Here is a 19,192-nt window from a genome sequence, read left to right on the forward strand (position 1 = left end):
CACTCGGCAACACTGCTTGGCTTTATTTAATTTTATTTCTAGTTATCAAAAAATTCATGAAGAATTAATTAGGTATCGACTGCATTATTGCTTCTGTCTAATGACGGTGACTGAACCGAGGGGTCTCTCTCAGTCTCTCCATTGCACACACACCCAAGCGTTTGACCTTCACCAGCATCAACAGTGACAGTGCATTGCTCTTATGAAGTGAACTTGAGCATCTTCTCCTAAGTTACAGACATTTCTGTTCCCTTCTCGGTGAGCTCTGCCTGGTTTTCTGTTGTGCTGTTAATGGGATGAGTGGACAAATGGATAAATCAACAGGTATAATATTCTTAAAACTGTGACCTGCTATATCAGAAGTGCTCAACCTTTCTTCTTGCCTTCACGCTGCTCACACAAGTGGCAAGTGCCCCCAGTAACCTCTCTCATTATGAAGAGTGATCTTCAATTAGGGCAGGCGTGATCAGTCTCCAAGGAATAACTTATAGTCTAAAAAGGCATTGCAGCCCCACCCCCGCCTCACAGAGGTGTCACACTCACTGTTTGGAATGAGGTCGTGCTTGCAAGGCGGGGGCGGTGCTTGTGCGCTTGACCCTGTGTTGCTAGTGGAGCCCAGAACACTGCAGACCGCTCTGTGCTGCGTCCTCCTGCTGGCGTGAATGGCTTTGCGCTGCCTTTTTTCTCGGTTTAGCCTTACTGCTGCTAGGTGTGGTCGTATTTTTTTAAAATAAATTTGTAGTTTTCTTCCTTTTTTAAGCTACCAGTGAAAATGATCAGTGTTACGTTGGCAGTGTGTCGTGGGAAGTCAGAGCCGCACAGGAAGCTGCGCCGAGTCTCACTCCGACTCCCCGGTGTCCGGCACTGCCACTCGTTTCTTGTGACCCTTCTAGAAATGTCCGTGCACTTACAAATGCATGTTATCTTGTTAAAAGATTTTATTTATTTATTTTTAGAGAGAGGGGAAGTGAGGGAGAAAGAGAGGGGGAGAAACATTAATGTCTGGTTGCCCCTCACTTGTCCTGTACTGGGGTCCCAACCTGGCTTGCAACCCAGGCATGTGCCCTGACTGGCAATCGAACTGGCGACCCTTTGGTTCACAGGCCAGTGCTCAATCCACTGAACCACCACAGCCAGGGTGTTGGCTTTATTTTAGAAAAAAAGCAGAGGAAGGTGGGGTGCACCTGGGGGCTCCCTGCTCTGAGGGATTGCAGCTCTGCCTTGGTTGGTATTTTGTGCTCCTGAGTGGTCAGCTCTGTCTTGTCTGGGGATAGTAGTTGTGCGTGGTTGAAGGTGAGTCTGACAGCAGCCTGAAGGTGGTCCTCTTCGTAGTTCACCTGCTCTGTGGTGTCTGAACATGAAGGTGAAGAGCTGAACACAGCTCTTCCTGTGCAGTGGTCCACGTGTGCTCATTGGAGGCGGTGACAGCCGTTCGGTGCGTGCCTGTCAGTCCGGAGCCGCTGTGCTGGCTGCTCTGGGGCCTGGACAACTGTCCTGGGGTGGCTGGCACTACTCTCCCTCCTTAGTGACCTGCTGCTGCTTTGATTCTGACACCACCTCCGCTGTGTGCTTTCTCTTCACAGCAAGAGATTCTGTGACACCAGCTGGCTGTCCAACAATATAGCTCAGTTCTGACACTGTCTACCTGGAGAGAGTGTCAGGTCCCTCAGGCTGAGGGCTCGGTCCCACGGGACTGCCCCACCCTCTTCAGACGCCAGTCACAGGTCCAGTTGTCTCTGCACTCCCAATCAGAGGTTCCCACAGCCCTCCTGGAGTGGCTCCCAGAACTCACTAGTCACCAGCTCCTTACGGAAGGACTGAACTCAGGAACAGCCTGGTGAAAGGATGCCAGGACAGATGTGGGAAGGGGCGGAGCCTCCAGGTGCTGAAATGCCCGGGCAGAAGTGGGAAGGGGCGGAGCTTCCAGGCCCTCACCTGGTGCCGCCCTCCCAACACCATCTTTAGCTCCCCGGCCTGGAACCTTTCTGAGCCCTATCCTTGCCAGTTTTGTGGAGGCTTCACTACCGGACAAGATTGATTATACCCTTGCTCCCTGGGGGTTGAGTCAGTCTCCAGCCCCTCTCCCCTCTCCAACCATCCAGTTACTCTGTTGGTTGCCCTGGCAACCAGCCAGTCTTTCTCTGGGGCTTTCCAAAATCACCTCATTAACATAACAGAAGGCAGCTTAATCTAAAAATGGGCAAAGACACAATACCCTGGGTGGGGCAAAAGTAGGTTTACAGTTGTTCCTATGGAAAATAATACAGTAATAAATAAGAAAACAAGAATAAACTATTCCACATACTCACAACAGTAATGTTACCCCCCCCACTCTGTATACTTACTACAGATCACAACATCATAGCCATGTGTCATACAGTATTCCCAAGATTCAGCAGTTTAAACCAGTGCCTTTTTTTTCCTCACCCAAGGACAGGCTTATTGATTTTATTTTAAAGGTTTTATTTATTTTAGAGAGAGGGGAAGAGAGGGAGAAAGAGAGGGAGAGAAACATGGGTGCGAGAGACATACATTAACCACTTGCTCCCCCCAGCTGGGGACCTGGCCTGCAACCCAGGCATATACCTTGACTGGGAATCAAACTAGCGACCCTTTGGTTCACAGGTTGGCACTCACTCGGTCTACTGAGCCATGCCAGCCAGGACAAAACAGCATTTTTGATGCCACTGTTCCTTTGGGCCAGGAACCTGGGCGTGCCTTTGCTGGGCCTCTGGTTGGGGCTTTCTTGAGGCTTCAGGAGGTGTGGACCGGCTGCTGCCCTCCAGAAGGGAGGCCTGCATCCCTGCGGGCTTTTGTTCTCAGGGCGACTCCCCCGAGTTTCTCTCCCAGGCCTGTCCTTAGGGCTGTTGGCAGAGAGGGGGCTGGCGTCAGGTCCTGGGTTCTGGAGGTGATCTCAGGCATTCACTGTGCAGCTCCTATTGTGCTCCAAACCCGTGTGTGCCTGCTGCCTTCCAGAAGGAAAGCTCTGGTCCATCCTTGTCGCAGCTCTCTGTGTAGGGCATGGTTGTACAGGTAAGGAAACCCAGGCAGCAAGAGGGTAAGGAGCTGTGCAGAGTCATCCAGCCCAGGCATGTGCTGGCCGGAGGCGGTGCCTCCACCAGGTGGGGCAGACCCGGTGGGAGTCCCTGCCAGCTGTGAGTGAGGACAGGTGAGGATGGGGCAGTGGAGGGCAGCGGAGGGCAGCTTGAGTGCCACCTGTCACTTACCTGCTGCCTTTCCATCCTGAAGGTGTGCAGCAGGCCAGGGTTTCTGGTCTGTGTTCTGTAGCTGAGGTCAGGTTGCTGTCTTTTCCCGGCAATCCTGGCTGTGACAGAGAAGACTGTTTTTGCCCCATCGTGGCTCTGTAAACACATGGAGGCTCCACAGGGTGAGGTTCTAGGTGACACTCTGTGGTCAACATCAGTCAAGATCGTTGGCTGAAATCTGAGCTGTGACAGTGAGTCTGAGGTCACATGTGGTCCCTGTAGGTACCAGCGTGGCTGCCGCTCCTTGGCTGCTAACCTCCAAGTCTGTACCCAGAGTCAGAGGGAGCCCCGGGTGCACACAGAGGCCCCTGACAGTGAGGAGGGCTACGACGTTCCTGAGGAGGTGGAGCTCGTGACAGGTGCGTGGCCCACAGCCCGAGAGGCAGTCTGGGTGGGTGAGAGACGAGGCGCTGGCCCCGCTTGCTCCAGGAGGCACTGAAGTCGTTCCGTTTTGTGGCACCACCACCTTCCCATCTGTGCCGGCATCACCTGACCTTCCTCACTGTCCACCAGCCTGCAGTCCAGCCTTGTGCCAGTGAGAACATCCATGCCTGTGGCTATTAGCCCTCCATTTCCACTTCACTGTCTGTGCACCTCAGGTTCCTCAGGGTCCTTCCCCCAGGCCTCAGCTTGAGTCCCTGCTGCCCACATGCATCCCACAGAGCCGTCCACCTGCCCTCTCTTGCTAGATGGCTGGCGACTCCTGCCACGCACAGGGGCAGAGTTGTCAGCAGAGCCTGCTCCCTACTCCCACCCCTCAGACCAGGCCCACCCACAGGGCCAGCCTCCATCTGACTTCTGGTCGGGGTCTCCTGCTCCAACTGTGGGCCCACACTCTGGCATTCACTGTCCAGGCTGCCTATGGAGGAGGACAGTGTCTTGCTGCCTCCACCCCTTCACAGAAGGTTTCTTCAAAGGGTTGTCCACAATGGCTCTCCCCACCCACCAGGTCCAAAGCCGCCTGGCACAAGGCACTTGTTCACCTGCCCAGGCTCCGGTCCCTCTACTCCAGGCCCTCCCAGGCAGCCTGGGGCCCTTCATCAAGCCTCCCACCTACTGGACTTGTGGGGCTTTGACCTTAAGGCCTGTGTCACTGCTCCAACTTTGTTTGGGCCCTTGTGTGGCTTTTCCTAAAGTCTGGAATGTCCCCAGGACCCTGTCCAGGTATGGCTTCTCTTTTGTTTTCTGGGGAGTCTACCCCACCTGGCTGAGGTTGCCGTGGACTCCGATCTCCCCGGTGCTTTCCGCCTATGCTGCTCTGGTGGGTGGATCTGCTACCTCGGAGCAGCGGCAGACGTGGGCTTCAGGTGGCTTTCTGTCAGAGCAGAGAGAAGGGAATACTCTTCTCGTAACGGGCATTAAGCTTCTCCACACCATCTCCTTGCAGTGCGCTCTCAGTGAGTGCAGTGGAGAGGCTAGGGGTGAGGCAGGGACTCCAGAGCTCACGGACCTGCCTTCTCTCTTCCTCCAGAGCAGCTGCTGATTGGACTGAAGGACAAGGACACAGTTGTACGGTGGTCTGCGGCCAAAGGGTAGGTACCACCAATTTACTGATCATGGAGCTGGGTCCGGGGGCTGGTGGTCCACACGGGTGTGCTGAGCCCTGACTCATTCAGTCCACCCTGTGGAATCTGAGAGCTGCAGACCTGTCTGATTGACATTTAATGACTCGTGTCCTAACTTACTTTGTTTTTATTGAGTTTTTTTTTTGAAGGGGGGAGAGGGAGAGAGAAGGAGAGAAAGAAGCATCAGTTTGTTGTTCTACTCATTGATGCGGTTTTTTTTGTTGATCTTTATATGTGCCCTGACTGGGCATCAAACCCACAACCTTAGCATTTCTGGATGATGCTCTAACCAACCGAGCCACACCAGTCAGGGCCGTGTGTCCTAAATGTGAAGATAATCACTGATGTTCACTTGAGGCCTCTTCTTTTTATTGCTGTTCTGTCTAGAACGGGCAGAATTAAGAGCACCTGCTCTTAAGAGAGGTGCTGACCATCACCCTCTGTTATGCCTGAGGGGCTGGCCTACTGAACAGGCACCTGCCCCCCAGGGCCAGGCTGCCTCAGGACAGTCGGAGTCTCTCGTGGGGGTGGGGATCAGGGGGACAAAGTACAGAGTAGAGGTTGATGACGTCGATGCACCTTCTGTTGTGGAGAGAAGTAAAATGGGGTGAAGGTGCCGGGGGTTGGGGATCCCCCCAACCCCAGCCGGCTTTTCTGCTGGTCCATCCAGATATGTGGGTGCTTGGGCTATGCAGGGGGCACAGGGCAACCTGTGAGTCCAGAGTCGAGTCTGGTTGCAGTGCTATGGGCCGAGAGCCAGGGGCCTTCCTGGAGCACCTGGGCCGGGACCCAGGCTGGCAGGGGCTCCTTTGGGATGCCAGTCCCACATCGGGTGGCCGGATGGGAGCCTACAGTTGGTGTCTGGTGTGGAAGTGGGGTCCCTGTCAGGTGGATGTGTCCGAAGGGGCTGGGTGTGTGACCATCAGTGGGTGCCACGTGCCCCCGATTTGCATCAGCCCTCAGGAGCGCACAGAGCTTGTGGAGCTCCCTGGCAGGGGAGGTGGCCTTCTGTACAGTGCAGTGGGTACTGGCCAGCCTCTGCTTCTCCTTTCTCTGGAGGGAGGGGAATTGCTCAGGTTGGCTCCTGGTCTAGCCTGCGGCTCCCACGATGGGCTGGCAGTGCTGATGTACCACCTTTCTCTTCCAGAATTGGCAGGGTGGCTGGAAGGCTTCCCCAGGAGCTGGCGGACGACGTAGTGGGGTCGGTGCTGGACTGTTTCAGGTATGTGGTGGGAAGCTATGGCTTTTCTGCCTTACATCCTGTCGTGTTTTGTTAAATTGAGCTTCTCCTCAGAGTCCTAGAGTGGTTTTTTCCTTTTAAAGTGAATTGTAGGACTCAAGTTACTTCTGGTATGTTTATCAGCTTAGATCCCATCACATTTTAAAACGTCAAGGAGAAAGAAAACCAGTCATGAACACACACACACACATACACACGCATGCACACACGTTCTTAGAACCTGTGGTCGGCATATCCCAGGGCACAGTGTGACGATGGAATGTTCTGGATCTGTCTCTAGGGCAGCCACAAGCCACCTGTGGCTCTTGAGACTTAAAAAGAGGCTAGTATCCCTGAGGTCTAAATTGTAAGTTTTATTTAACTTTGACCAGAACTAACTTCAAACAGTCAGACACTGTGTTGTACCTCTCCCAGCCTTTCAGAGCGTTCTGAGGGCCGACGGCCTGCCCGTGACACAGATCTAGGCCACCGGTGCAGGCGGCGAGGTTGGGCTGCGAGCCGGGGGCCTGCAGGGCCGGGCAGAGCAGAGCCTGGGTGGCACAGTGCTCCCAGGTGCGTGTGTCCATGCGTTGGTGGCAGGCACAGTAAGCAGTTCCTCTGGGGCCCCTCACTTGTGCAGGTGTCTCTCCTGGTCGGAAGCGGGTGTTTGGAGAGTGGGTGCTGTTTGCTGGTCACCGGCTGCACACTTGCCCTCATTAGCTGGTGGCTTTCCTTGTCGGGTCGCTGCATGTGGAATGTGTGCCGTCAGCACTTTTGGGGCTCGGTGTCACTGGGGCAGCTCCGTGAGCGTCCCACAGAGCCCCTGCTGCTCCTGAGCGGGTTTCTTCTCGCACTTTGCCTCGAGCCTGCTCGGTGACAATTTAAGGAGTGCAGGAAACAATGTGTCAAATGTGGGTCATCTCTTTCAGAGTAACGGTGTGTATGTGGCCTGTCTGTCTTCCTGTGGAGACATCTCACTTCCTGCAAACGCATACACTTCTCGGTGGGCCGTGTGGGGCCAGGGTTGCGGGACGAGCCAGTGTGGGCTTTCCTCTCTCCCCGGCAGTTTTGCCGGCTTGTTGGAGGGCACCTTCCTGGAGTTCTTTTCTGGTGGGTGGTGATGGGCGCGCTTAGTGCCGGGGCCCCGCTGGGTGTGGAGGTGGCTGCTGAGGGGCGGCCACTGGTGTGGCCGTGGTGGGGTGTCCTGCTCTCGGGAGAGGGCAGGGCTCTGAGGGAGGGTTCGGGAGCCTTTCCTCCGGCTCTTCTCCAGGATGGTTGTCTGCTTCCACCCCTTCTTTCCTCTGTTCTTTCTCTCTGGTTGGTCCCAGCTCCTGCGTATGGAACTCCCCCTTTCCTTGCACAGTCCCTCCCTCCCCTTCACCCACGGCACTCCTTCGTGAAGCCTCTCCCCGCAGTGTTGACCATCTTTTCTTTCAAAAGACCTGTCTCTGGTCAGTAGATTTAGTCCAGTTTCTCTTGTCCTTGTGAGTTTAACCTAAAGGGCTCTTGGCCTTCATGTTATCATTCGGATGAGCTCTGGTTCTGCAGCTAAGCTCCGTGGGGTGGGAAGGCCTTCCTGCTTCTGTCCCTGGGCAGCAGCCTGTGTGCATCCGCCCGCAACACTGCGTCTTCCCGGTGGCACCTGTGCACCACGGGCGTGAGATGTGGCACAACCAGGAGTTAACCACAGATCAGGGCTTTCTGAGACATGGAGGCACTAGGCGGGCGGCAGGGACTGGGCACAGCAGCCGTTCCGTTCTTGTCCTTCCTTTTGTGTCCTCCTGGGACATGTCAGCTGCCAGCCTTTTCTGAGATGGGTCAGAAACAGGACGTGGGCTCTGCTGACTGCAGCTGCTCCTGCTCCCAGGACAGACTGTACTCCCCACTGTTCCTGGGCCAGGCCATGTGCTGCGGAGCTGCCGGTGTCCCTGAGAGGCTTCACTGGGATCTTCCACTGGCTCCCTTCCCCTCCCCCACCCCATCTCCTGAGTGTGGTGCAGTTGTCCGTCAGCCCCACCAGTCCACTCACGGGCCGCAGTGTCAGCCCTGGGCAGGCCTGGAGACTTGTGCTGCAGGTGCTGACGTTTCTTAGGGGGTGGGGGGAGTGGCTGGTGCACAGTCACTGGAGTGCCTGCTGTGGTGGGTTCACCAGGACCTGACTCACCACAGGGCCTCTGCAGAGGAGGGGGGGCAGGGCACTGCTCTCCACTTGGAGTGTGGTGTTGTGTTTCCTGAGCCTGCGGATGTTTTTTTTTTTTTTTTAATATTTTATTTCTTTATCTTTAGAGGGAAGGGAAGGAGAAAGAGAGGAGAAACATCAGTGGGTGGTTGCCTCTCACATGACCCCCACCAGGGACCTGGCCCGCAACCCAGGCATGTGCCCTGACTGGGAATTGAACCAGAGATCCTTTGGTTTATAGCCTGTGTTCAATCCACTGAGCTACACCAGTCAGGGCAGCCTGTGGATGTTTTAAAGCCCATGGACAGGTTTTGGTTAAGGTGCAGGGTTGGGACTTTGGCAAAGTGGGCCTTGGAGGAAACGCTGGGGTCCCAGGTGCCCTTTGTGTTCTCAGTTTCCAGGAGACGGATGACGCCTGGCATGGTGGGTGCTTGGCTCTGGCAGAGCTGGGCAGAAGAGGTCTGCTGCTCCCTCCGCGGCTCCCGGACGGTGAGTACCTGCTGCACCCTGGCTTTTCTTGGTCAGGACTGCTGTGAGCATGGTGCTTCCCGTCCCCCCACGTGGCCTGCGTGCACCATGCCCTGCCTGCTCCCTCGCTGACTGATGTTGTGTCTGCAGGAGAGGATGTGCTGGATTCCCCTCAGCCTTCCTCCTCATGTGGCCCTTTCTCAGCTCCTCATTGCTGCTTCTCCCTGCTGTGCAGTTTTAACACTCAGCCGCATTCCTGGATTTGGGGGACACGAGCCTCTGTGACGTCTGAGATGATCTTGTCCCCGGTGCCAGTGTTCGCTGTCATGGGGGTGCTCTGGGCCATTGTGAGTGCATGCACTGCAGCTGTGTTTATCACCAGGAGGGACGTCGTGGTCCAGTGGGAGCCAGGCGTGTGTCGAGTAGTGGGCGGGAGCCTGAGTCTGGACCTTGGCCTGTGATGTGTGGTTTTGCTTCCTGCGGAGTGTTGAGTTGCGAGAGAGCAGAGGTGCCCTCCTTCTGTTCTTTCTCAACCACGTTGGTGTCAGAAACAGAAGAGCCCTGTGTGCCTCTGGGGTTGAACCTCAACAGCCACGTTTGAAGCTGGTGTGTGGCTGTTCTCGGTGCTTTGGGGCTCTTTGTAACAGGGACCTCGTGGATGCCCCAGAGCGTTTCGACAAGCTCTGCCTCCCTCAGAGCTGATGTCAGTGGTTTTATATCAATTGAATGTGCTGCAGAGCGTGTGACTTGTTGAGCACAGTCCGTTTGAAATGAAACTGTCTCGCACGCTTTCTCATGGGAAGAGCGCACACGGTGGGTGGGCGTCCTGCTGCCCTCATGCCCTGTCTGCTCTGTGTCCCTTTGACTTTCTTGAGCCGCCGCGCAGGGCACTGGTGCTGCCCCTGCACTCACGCTGCTGCGGCTCTGGGCTGCTACATTTCCTGTGGCTGCAAGGTGCTAAGTTTTTCCAAATTATGTTTTAAAAAATTTATGTTGTTAGCACAAAGTTGATCAAAACAAGAGCAAATAACATTGTCCTGCACTGCAGCTCTGAATGAGATGGATTTTAGTTCATGCCATCCCTTGGTGAGTAGTGCTTATATGTAGGTCGAGGCGAGATTCTACATCGATGTTTTATTGTATTTTTATTTTAAAAACTTTACTTTTTAGTGCTGTGTCCACTAGCCTTGTTCTACATGCAGCTGGTTGGTGATGACTCTGCTGCTTTAGCCGCTTCGTCCTCTGACATCACTGGACCCACGTTCTGGTGACAGCCACCTACCTGGCTGAGGCCTTTCTCCCAGACACTGGACTGATTCCCACCCTCAGCACCACTGGCTTTCCCAGGGGCCCTTTGTTGACATCCCAGGCGGTCTGGGTGGCAAGTGGGAGAAAGGGCTGTTGTGCAGGGGGAGGGGAGGGGAGCCTGCAATTCAGGCCAGAGCGGTTTTAGGCAGCTGAGGCTCTGGAACCTCCTCTGAGGCCTGAGGGCCCTTTGGAGAGTCTCCAGGGAGCCCCAGGGTGGCGCCCATGCTCGAGCTCAGTGACCACTGGTCTGCATGTGTACTCACACCCTCACACATGCACACACGTGCACACATGTATGCACACACACATTCTTCCCAGTTTGTTTTAATTGCTGCCTCAGCTCTTGTCTCTTTTTTCATGTTAAGTTTATTATGGCAAATACACTGAAGTGTCACACAGTTCATGTTTGTCTTCATTTTGTGTACCCTTAAATTTCATCTCTGACTTTATTGGAAAATTAGCAGTTCAAACATCATTTTAGGGAGAGAGGAAATGAGGCTGAATGAGCAGAAAACCCATTATAATGTTGTACAGAGTAGAACCCAGTGATAATGGCTTCACCGTCAGTGCGCTTTCCATATTGGAATAAATTATTTGTATAAATAGCCTCTTGCTAGATGTGTGTTATTCAATCGTAACAGATCACAATGTTTTTACATACAGCACTTGAATGTTAGCACTGCAAATGTTTTTTCTGGCATTTCCAGTTACTTCAAAACACAGTCGATTTAATAATACAGTTAAGACAGTATGTTCTTGTGCTAAGATATTTATAAGAAAAGTATTTTGAAAAGGTTTTCCATGAGGTGGCTTATACCTGAAAGTTACCTTTTAGCTCTACCTGTTTCATTTGGTATTTCACAAAAGTAAATTAAAAGCCAGGGTCTAACTTGTCAGTCTTGTGAGTCATTTAAATGTTCTTACATCCCCAAGTGGAAGCACCTTACAACATTTGTGCTTGGTATTTACAGAAAGTGAACTGGATTGCAGCTTGCTTTCTGTGTGGGTTTTTTTTTTTAAGAAGAAAAAACTGCCTTGTAAAAATCGACCAGATAAAAAAATGAAGGCGCCGTTGAAGGTTTGCTGCTTTGTGCCTTCAGAGCGACTTGAAGTTCTCGGCCTTTGGAGGCTCTCTGCCGGGTGGGCTGGCACTAAGACATCCGGGTCCTTTTCCGGAGAGTGAACACTCTGGCCGTGTCGCTCAGCTTTGCCTTCTTAGCTCCCTGCTGGGACCTCCCTGCATCCCGTGGGCTTGTTCTCTTCTGTGCTTTGGGTCTGAGGTCACTCGGAGGCTCCTGGCTTGCTGAGGCACTGGGCGCGGGTGTGTCACGTTGGCAGGTGGACTCCTGGGCTGCGGGGTCCCCATCGCCCACCCGGACAGGGCCTGGGCTGTAGGCTGCCAGTTGGCAGAGGGCCACGGCCGCCGTCTGCTTCTGCTCGTCACTGTTGTCCGCTGCTCGTGCATCCTGGGCCTTCCCAGTGGGGCTGGCCACTAGAGCCTCCTCAGAGCTAGGGCCGTTCTGGTTCGTCTCAGTGTGGTCTGGCCCATCTCCAGAACCTTCTGGCTCAGCCTTCTGAGAAGCAGGAGCGGGTTCCGGCTCTCGTGGCGGGCTGTGGAGGGAGGGCCTCGGCATCAGGGCATTGCAGGGGTCCTTCACTGAGAGGTTAAGAGGCACGTCCTGCAGCTCTTCGAAGTCTTTGTACACGGGGTTGTGAGTGGCTGCCGGCTTGGTCTCCAGTTTCTTGGAGAGGTTCAGTGGGGCTGTCCTGGAACCACCCTCCGGGCTGGACGGCGTGCTGTCGCAGGTGCTTCCTGCCTGGGCCGCAGCGTCGGTGCTCAGCACTTCGGGGCTGGGAGAGGCAAAGAAAAGGCTTAGTAGGCACCTTGCTTAGAAAAGCTGCTGTGTGAAGCTCTTTGAGCCAGTAGCTTGCTAACTGAGCACAACCCAGAGACATGACTTTGGAGGTTTTAAAAATAGGAAATGTTCTTACCTTTTTGGGGAGTTGTCTCTGTTTTCCAGAGCTTGGGAATGTGGGTGCTCTGTGCTTTTCATGATGGGCTTGAAGGCAGTGAGGCTCTGTTCGGGTTGCTGGAGCCTTCCCAAGGCACTGAGGGTGGGCTTGTCTGAGAGGCCGCCCGGTCCAGCACATGGCTGGCTTGTCTGTGTGAAGTTGGTGGGACTCGGCCTTCCCGGGGAGCCCGTGGCTGCGCTGCCTGCGCGTGGGCTCATCTTGGTCCCTTCTGTGTCCCTCTGCCCGTCTTTGGGAGGGTCTTCAGCCTCGGGAGTCAGACTCTCTTTGTCAAACTCTGCATGTTTTTTATGGGAGTTGGAAGGGTTTAATTTGGACGGACTCGAGGCCCGGTAGACCAGGGCAGCTTCTTCGAGTAGGTGAGAACTTTGATCTTGTGAAATACCAGTGACAAGTGGGAGTCTGAGACCATAGGAGGAAAATGCAGACTCTGGTCTGTAAAATCCATAAGGAATTGGCAGATTGGGGTGGTACTGCTGGAAGAACCTGTAATGGTCGTATGTCGAGGGAGATGGGTTCAAGTGCTTAGGCATTGGCCCTGGGTGAGGCAGGAAGTGCCTCTGGTCTTGGGCCCCATAGACCGACAGCAGGGGGGTGTCACACTCCGGCGAGTTCCCAGCTAGTCGGTAGGGTGAGTAGATGGTGGCCAGTCCGTGCTCTGTGTAAAAGTGAGGTGGGTACTCAGGGATCGTAGGGTGCATGTAAGGGGAAAGGGCACCAAACCCCTTTGTGGGTGGGATTTTATGTGGAAACTCGGGCGGGAGGAATGGCGAGCCAGCTTTCCACGGGTAGGCAGGGGCGTGGAATGCAGACTTGGTGTGGAAGGCGGTGGCCTTGGCGGTGGGGCTGGGCAGGGCTAGCGGCTCGGGAGCCTCAGTGTGCTCTGGGCCCTTGAGTCTGTGTTCTCCCACGGGAACAAAGGCCGACGGCCGCACGACGCCTTCCAGGGCTGGCTGGGTGCCCAGGGCGGCTTCTGGGGCCGGACCCAGGCGTGCGGCTTCCTTGTGGGGAGTGGGCTTCTGCCCGGTGCCCTTGTGGGGCCCGTGCACCTGCAGTTCCACGTTTTCCTTGGCATCGTCCTTAGCAAGGCTGAGCGGGAGCTTGGCGTCCAGGTGGGGGAGCCTGTTAGTGGCAGACTTGGAGGAGGTGGGCTTTACCACAGGGTCTGGCGGGTGCACGTGCTTAGGGTCCAGAGAGTTAGATTTGGAGCACTTGGGGACACGGTCTTGCTCCGACACTAGAGTGATGGAGTTTTTACAGAGACCGTACTTCATGTGGTTAAAGAGATGAGACTTCTCGTTGCAGGTGAAGGGACACTGGAAGCACTTGTACTTGAAGGGCTTTCCCGGAGGCCTGGGGATGTAGTGCGGCTTCTTGGGTTTCCGCTCTTTGAGGAGACTCATTTTCTTTTCTCTGGCGGGGGTGCTGGTCTTCCCTGTGGCCCACTCACGGTGGCTCCTGCTTAATCCACACGTGGAGCGTTGCTGCTTCCCTGCTTCCTTCCTGCCGCCTTGTCTGCAGCCAGCTCGCTGTGTGCCAATCTGACCGCGGGAGTGCCACTCATCTGGGGGCCTGGAGCTGCAACGGAGGAGCAGAGCTTTAGTCACAGGACAGTGGCTGGAGGGTCAGCAGGGAAAGCCTGTTCTCACCTTGAACACTGGGGGGTCAGAGCAGAGGTATCTGGAGAGAAGGGGTGCAGCCAGCCGCCGGGGTACGGTCCAGCCAGCTGCCCCTCTCAGAGCAGACCTGCGCTGCCTGGGGGCAGAGAGGACTGGTGTGTGTGTGTTTGGGGTCAGCTCCAAGAATACCTGTCATGATTTGAGTTCTGGGAACCTTTCTCTTGTGACCTGAGGCATCAGATGCTGGGAGGCCGTGAACTGTGGAGGCTGAGTGACTGGGGACCAGTCCTGCCCACCTTCACAGAGTTTCTGGCCCAAGTCGCGTCACGGCGTGGTCTGACTGTGCTAGGGGGGCCGCACCTGTACGCGAGTGTTCACTGGGAGCAGCAGGTTGTCACGGTAACATGCAGGAAGTGCCCCTTGACGGGGCTGCCCTGTTGAATCTCGTTGTATTCCATGTGCAGGTGTCACAAATACATCTAGAAACACAACCCCACCCCGAAGCTCCTGTCTGCACGGCTACCAGCGCAGCCGCACTGTCTCAGTGCAGGTGGAGGTAGGCTCCGCACACTTGCAGGGTGCTGTGCTGCGGTGCTGTCAGGGAGAGCCTTCGGGGGCCGAGAGTTTCTGTTTCTACCACCTTCCTAGGGATTCATGCCTGAGCGTCGCTGGGCACCTGCTTTCTTTCCTGGCCTCACCTCCAAGTGGCAGGAGCATCGCCACCCTTATACTCAAGGGAAAAGCGGTTGGGGGTGCCTGGTGGGATCGTGGTGGGAACCCATCCCAGCCTCTGCCCTTCAGCAAGGGCACCTGGTCTTAGGCCATGCCCACTCAGACCCTTGACCTGAGTAGTCAGGGCCTCCTGGGCCTGTCCCTCCCCCAGGGCCCTGGGTCCCCGCAGGGGCTGCTGGTGTGGCTGAAACTTCAGGTTCCTTTCCCTGCCTACCACTCCTAGGCGTGAGGGCAGGTCTCAGTCCTGGCTGCCTTTTGAGGCTGCTGTGCATACCTCAGGGCTCTGGGCCTCCAGGCTCAGAAGTTGAGCACAGCTGGGAGGACCAGCCCCTGGAGTTGCCGAGTCCAAGAGAAACGCGGGGGTGGGGAAGGCTGCCCGGAGGTGTGAGGAGTCAAGGCCCAGCATAAAAGTTTGAAAAGGAGAAGGTCTTTAGCTTTGACATATTTTTAAGGAGCTTAAAAAAGTAAAAAAGATGACTTAAAAAACTTTTCAGCTGCATTTTTGCTTTAAGACTTTAAGAAGTGTGATTGGATTTTATGTTCAAAGCATCGCCTTCTCTACAGGTGGGGAGACATTCACCAGGAAAGCAGCCTTTGGGAAACAGACCTGCATGTGGGAAACCTAAGGGACTTGCTTTCACAGCGCAAGGCGGTTACTGGTTACCATGGCTGCCTCTCCGCCGGTCCCACACGAGAAGGGTGAGGTAACGGCCCTTGGTGGGGGTGGGGGTGGGAGGTGTGGGGCTCTGATTTTCACTCGGACACCTTACATTGTGAGAAAGCTGTCTGATTTATTCGCAGAAAACTGGTTTCTCTGCTCACCTATTCATATTTCTTAAAAATACAAAGAACCAGTCTCCCACTGACAGGCCGCCTGTGTGGCGCTGTTTCGTCCCCCAGTTCTTTCAGGGCCTGTCTGTCTGTCTGCTTACTGAAGCTGTCTGGGTGGGAGAAGCCTTGCCGATGCCTAAACTTTCTGAGGGCTTCTGCAGAGTTGGGGACTGCAGCGCACGTTGTGGGTGACAAAGCGGGTTTCTGGCTGCTCCACAAATGGGGAGAGGGGTCCCTGGGCCTCGCCTCTCGGGGCATCATCAGCAGGCTCCGCCTCTGCAGGCCGCCCTCCCTCCCTCCCAGCGCGTGCGGCCACAGGAGCTGCCAGGCCGGGTCCAAGCCAAGCAAATTACGCTTGTAATCATAGCTTTGTGTCTTTCTAATTTCCCTGCTTATTGTAGGAAAAATGCGCAATGACTCTTCACAAGTGTTCAGTTCATACCTCGGGGGGCAGATACGCTCTGGGTGATAAAAGCACAATTTCCGTGCGGCCTGCCGGGCCAGCCAGATAAGTCAGCAGGGCCTGTGCCGGCACGTCTCCCTGCACTCTGGTTCTGGAGGCGTGAGAACCTCTGCGAGGCAGCTTCCCAGGGCTGCGGAGGATGTGTCACGGCAGAGACCTGAAAACGGGTGATTTCATCACTCGCTGTGAGCAGCTCCTTCCCAAGGTGACAGTTGCAAAACGTTTTATCAGGTGTGAGCCCAGAGTCCCGGTATCGGGATCGTGCTCAGGTCCACCCCTCCGGCCCGGAAATGAGTGCTCAGCCGAGAAGAAAATCCCCTCTGGACTTAAGAAAAGCATGTCAGGGTTAGAAGCCGTCTTGTTTAACATAGCTGGTGCTTTTAGGCAAAAATATGAATAAACCCACATTGGTTAAGGTTTCTCACAGGTTTATAGGACGCAAATTGCATGTAAGTTGATCAGTATTACCCAAAAGGATACTTTGGGAGATAATTGCCTCTCTCTTAATGTGTACTTTTTAATCAGTTGTGTCTAGAGTTTCTGTTGTCTGAGGTTGGCCCACGGGACAGTAAACAAGCCTTCAGGACAGCCCCAGGCCAGTGTAGTGGGAGTTAAGGGCCACCCTGGAGTCACAGGCGCAGTCATGGCATTGACTCGGGAAACTGACCCCCCTGGGCTGCACAGTTGCTGATTACAGCGGTGAGCACGGCCGAGGAGGCCGTGAGGTTCTCGGACGGCCTGTGGTGTGCCGTGCGTCTGTGCGTCCTCCTGCCCAGTGAGGTTTACAGAGTGCCGGAACTAAACTGGTGTCAGATCTTACCCCCAAAGCGCATTGTTGCCAAAACAGTACAGTCCCGAGCTTTAACTGTGTGTAGCAGGTGGGTCTGCGTTCCTGGGGAGCTTTTCCTGTGGGACTTCAGAGGGGTCCCTGAGCCCCTTTTTTGGGGACGCACGTGTCTAGTTAACACGGTGCTTGAAAGCTGTGCAGTGAGAGGTTAGTAAAATGAGACCCTGGGACTTGGCTTTGTATTGGCATCTGCGCAAATTCGGGTGTTTGCCATTCCTGAAAGGTTTACGTGACAGTGTTTTTGACCCTCCTGCACTCCCAGGGCTGCCTGCCCTGCCTCAGAGAGGAGCCAGTGTGAGTGCCCTGCGCGCAGACGCACCGTCACGGGCAGAGGAGCCTTTCGGATAAAGCAGCTGGTGCCCCTGTCCACACTGGAGGCAGAGGACGTGGACCACGGACCTCACACAGATCTTCCTACTTCACACAGGTCTCCCTGCTTCATTTAGAAGTGTGCCTCTTGTGACTTTTCAAGCATTTTTAAACATCTGCTCGGGCTTAGTTGATTGGCTTTTTTGCCTGTGGGCAGAGCCAGGGGCAGGGCTGTCTCTGGCTCCCCCTTTTCCATGGGGGCAGGGCTGGGTGCACCAAATTGCCCTGTCCTTCTGATGGCCCCTCAGTGTGGACACTTAGCTCGGCTGCTCATGGTTAGGATGATAGTGAGTGGCTGGCAGATGTAGAGAGTTTCTAAGTAGCTTGAACTCTGAAAAACAGACGACAGGAGGAGGCTCTTTTGGAACTCTGGTTGGGCATGCGAGCAGTCACTACAGCTGAGCTCTGGGCGAGGTGCTGCACCTGCCCTGCGCGTGCCCCCGTGTGCCGGACTCAGGCTGCAGGACTCCTTTCGGCAAGTCCAGCTGTCTGGCCAAAGGCCTCGTCAGGCGGGACGCTGTGAAGGGCATGCTATAATTACAATATTGTGAGGTGGCGTTGTTGCGTAACTCAGGGACACACCATTGTCGCCTACCCACTGGGGTGTCGCAAGAACAAGATTTGTGAGTTTTACTCCAATTGAGCTTTTCCAGTGATTAACCGCCACTCCCTCCCAGACTTTTGGTTCTTTAAAATGCAGGGCAGCCTTAGGGACAACCGTGACCTGGGGGGAGAGGCAGCTCCCTGAAGGGCTTGGGAGGACAGGCCCAGGGAGCGAGCAGAGCTCGTACTGGTCTTGGCTGCGGCCCCACCTTACAGACAGAGCTCCGGACGGTAAATGCCCAGCTTTCAGGTCCAGCGGCCGTCACTGCAGCCCCGGAGCTCAGCGTTTGTCCCCACAAAATCCAAACCCAAACCAAACCAGTTCAAAGCATTGAAAGGACTTTGTTCATGCAAAATAAAAACTAGGACAGCAAACGTAGACAGACTTTGCTTAAGTAAGGTCTGTCTCGGCTCAAACCTGGCCATTAATTTGGTCAGTAATTGTTCTTATACAGATTTATAAAAAACTTTATAAAGAGGGAAAAAACCCTCCTTTTCTGTATATAAGGATCAGTTAAGGTTTTTTTTAAACTAATGCTAGAACAGTACTTATTTTAAACTTTAAAACTTTAAAAGACTCTAGAATTAAAGAAACTGTGAATTAAAACCAGCAACGGTGTAATCACATACAAGTATATATATGACCTTTTACGTTGAAACTTACCATAGTTTATTTTTAAGGTGAGGAACAGATAAGCAGTAATAAAAATTAGACTTTTATTTTAAACTTTATGGGTTTTATAGTAGAAATGAGGACTTAATTTCTAGTTTAGCTTCTTCACAGGCTGAGAACAAAGTGTAGCCTTGTTAAGAGTTTTGTAATCGAGGTCTGCTCTTCAGTGATGCACCTGCTGGGTCCTGAGTAATCCTTAGAGACAGCAGGGCAGCAGCCGATTCACTGGGGCAGATCCTTCAGGACCCAGCTGAGAGTCGTTTTGAAAGGAAAGGTGAATTTGAGAAGAAATGGCAGGTACTCACCGGAGGCAGGCAGTGCAGGAGCGGCAGGCGGCGGGTGGCGGACAGTGCCCAGGAGCAGGACTGTCTCAGCCGGCTGCTCTGTGAGACTGAGCTGCCGCCCCGGTGGGAGGGGTTTAAGTGGAGGAGTTGAGCCCTCGGGCCCTGGAGATGCACCTGATATTCCTCCTGCCCGCAGCTACGATTCATGTGTTTGCTCCCACGTGTTTGCACCACTGAGCTGCCTCAGAGCAGCGTCACCCATGGGCCACGGCAAGCACCACAGTGTGCCTCCCGGAAACTCCCTGCTTTGGCTTGTGAGTGCCATGTGAGGGCCGGCCCGGTGTTCAGGCAGAGGTTCAGATGTGTCCGCCGTGAGGATAGAGGTGAATGCAGTGCAGGTCAGACTCCAGTTAGTCTGTGATGTGGTAATAAAGACGGTGTGGGAGACCTCTGCGCCCAGCTCCAGTGCGTGTTGGCAGCTGGGAGCCAGCCGCCAGTCAAGCCGAGATTCCGCCTGTAGTGTGTCTCCCCACATGTCGTCCCGGAACCGAGGGAGCCTTGCGCTGTGCCTTTTGCCCTTTACCCTGTGCCTGGCAGTCTTTGTCCTTCATCCTCCTCGAGAGCTGGGAGGGAGGGAGGCAGCCTCAGCTGGCCTTGCCTCGCCTCAGGGACCTGCCAGCGCACGCCCGGGACCAGCACCGCGCTCCAGCTCACAGGCGGGCGGGACGGCAGCTG

The 19,192-nt window shown here is 54.7% G+C and overlaps 2 protein-coding genes across 6 annotated transcripts in view; one reads left to right on the forward strand and one right to left on the reverse strand.

Moving 5' to 3' along the window:
• Window positions 1-19,192, forward strand: part of TBCD (tubulin folding cofactor D) — a 117,593-nt gene that overhangs the window by 32,558 nt on the left and 65,843 nt on the right. For all 4 annotated transcript variants that reach the window (XM_037157768.2, XM_053661318.1, XM_053661316.1 and 1 more), the window contains exons 10-13: window positions 3,489-3,625; window positions 4,738-4,798; window positions 5,979-6,053; window positions 8,624-8,718. In XM_037157768.2, the coding sequence (XP_037013663.2) occupies window positions 3,489-3,625; window positions 4,738-4,798; window positions 5,979-6,053; window positions 8,624-8,718 (368 nt within the window). The remainder of the gene's footprint in view (window positions 1-3,488; window positions 3,626-4,737; window positions 4,799-5,978; window positions 6,054-8,623; window positions 8,719-19,192) is intronic.
• ZNF750 (zinc finger protein 750) lies at window positions 10,827-18,539 on the reverse strand. 2 transcript variants are annotated; one of them, XM_037157756.2, is made up of 4 exons: window positions 18,479-18,539; window positions 15,661-15,838; window positions 11,998-13,614; window positions 10,827-11,856 (listed from the first exon to the last, which is right to left on the reverse strand). In XM_037157756.2, the coding sequence occupies exons 3-4, from the start codon at window positions 13,437-13,439 to the stop codon at window positions 11,157-11,159; spliced, it is 2,142 nt and encodes a 713-aa protein (XP_037013651.2). In that variant the 5' UTR covers window positions 13,440-13,614; window positions 15,661-15,838; window positions 18,479-18,539; the 3' UTR covers window positions 10,827-11,156. The 2 variants fall into 2 exon arrangements, with proteins under 2 accessions (XP_037013651.2, XP_037013650.2); XM_037157755.2 differs by lacking the exon at window positions 15,661-15,838 and having other exon boundaries at window positions 18,479-18,535.

This window comes from Artibeus jamaicensis, unplaced genomic scaffold (assembly GCF_021234435.1).
Source record: "Artibeus jamaicensis isolate MK-2021 breed Jamaican fruit bat unplaced genomic scaffold, CSHL_Jam_final contig_2259, whole genome shotgun sequence".
Classification (NCBI taxonomy): Eukaryota; Metazoa; Chordata; class Mammalia; order Chiroptera; family Phyllostomidae; genus Artibeus; species Artibeus jamaicensis.

What these genes read in the sequence shown, in the direction of transcription:
- ZNF750 (XM_037157756.2), bottom strand. Translation starts at nt 13,439, where the DNA reads ATGAGTCTCCTCAAAGAGCGGAAACCCAAGAAGCCGCACTACATCCCC. An exon ending in AGAGACAACTCCCCAAAAAG is followed by an intron (nt 11,857 to 11,997) that starts GTAAGAACATTT and finishes TGCCTCTCCCAG; the next exon opens with CCCCGAAGTGCTGAGCACCG.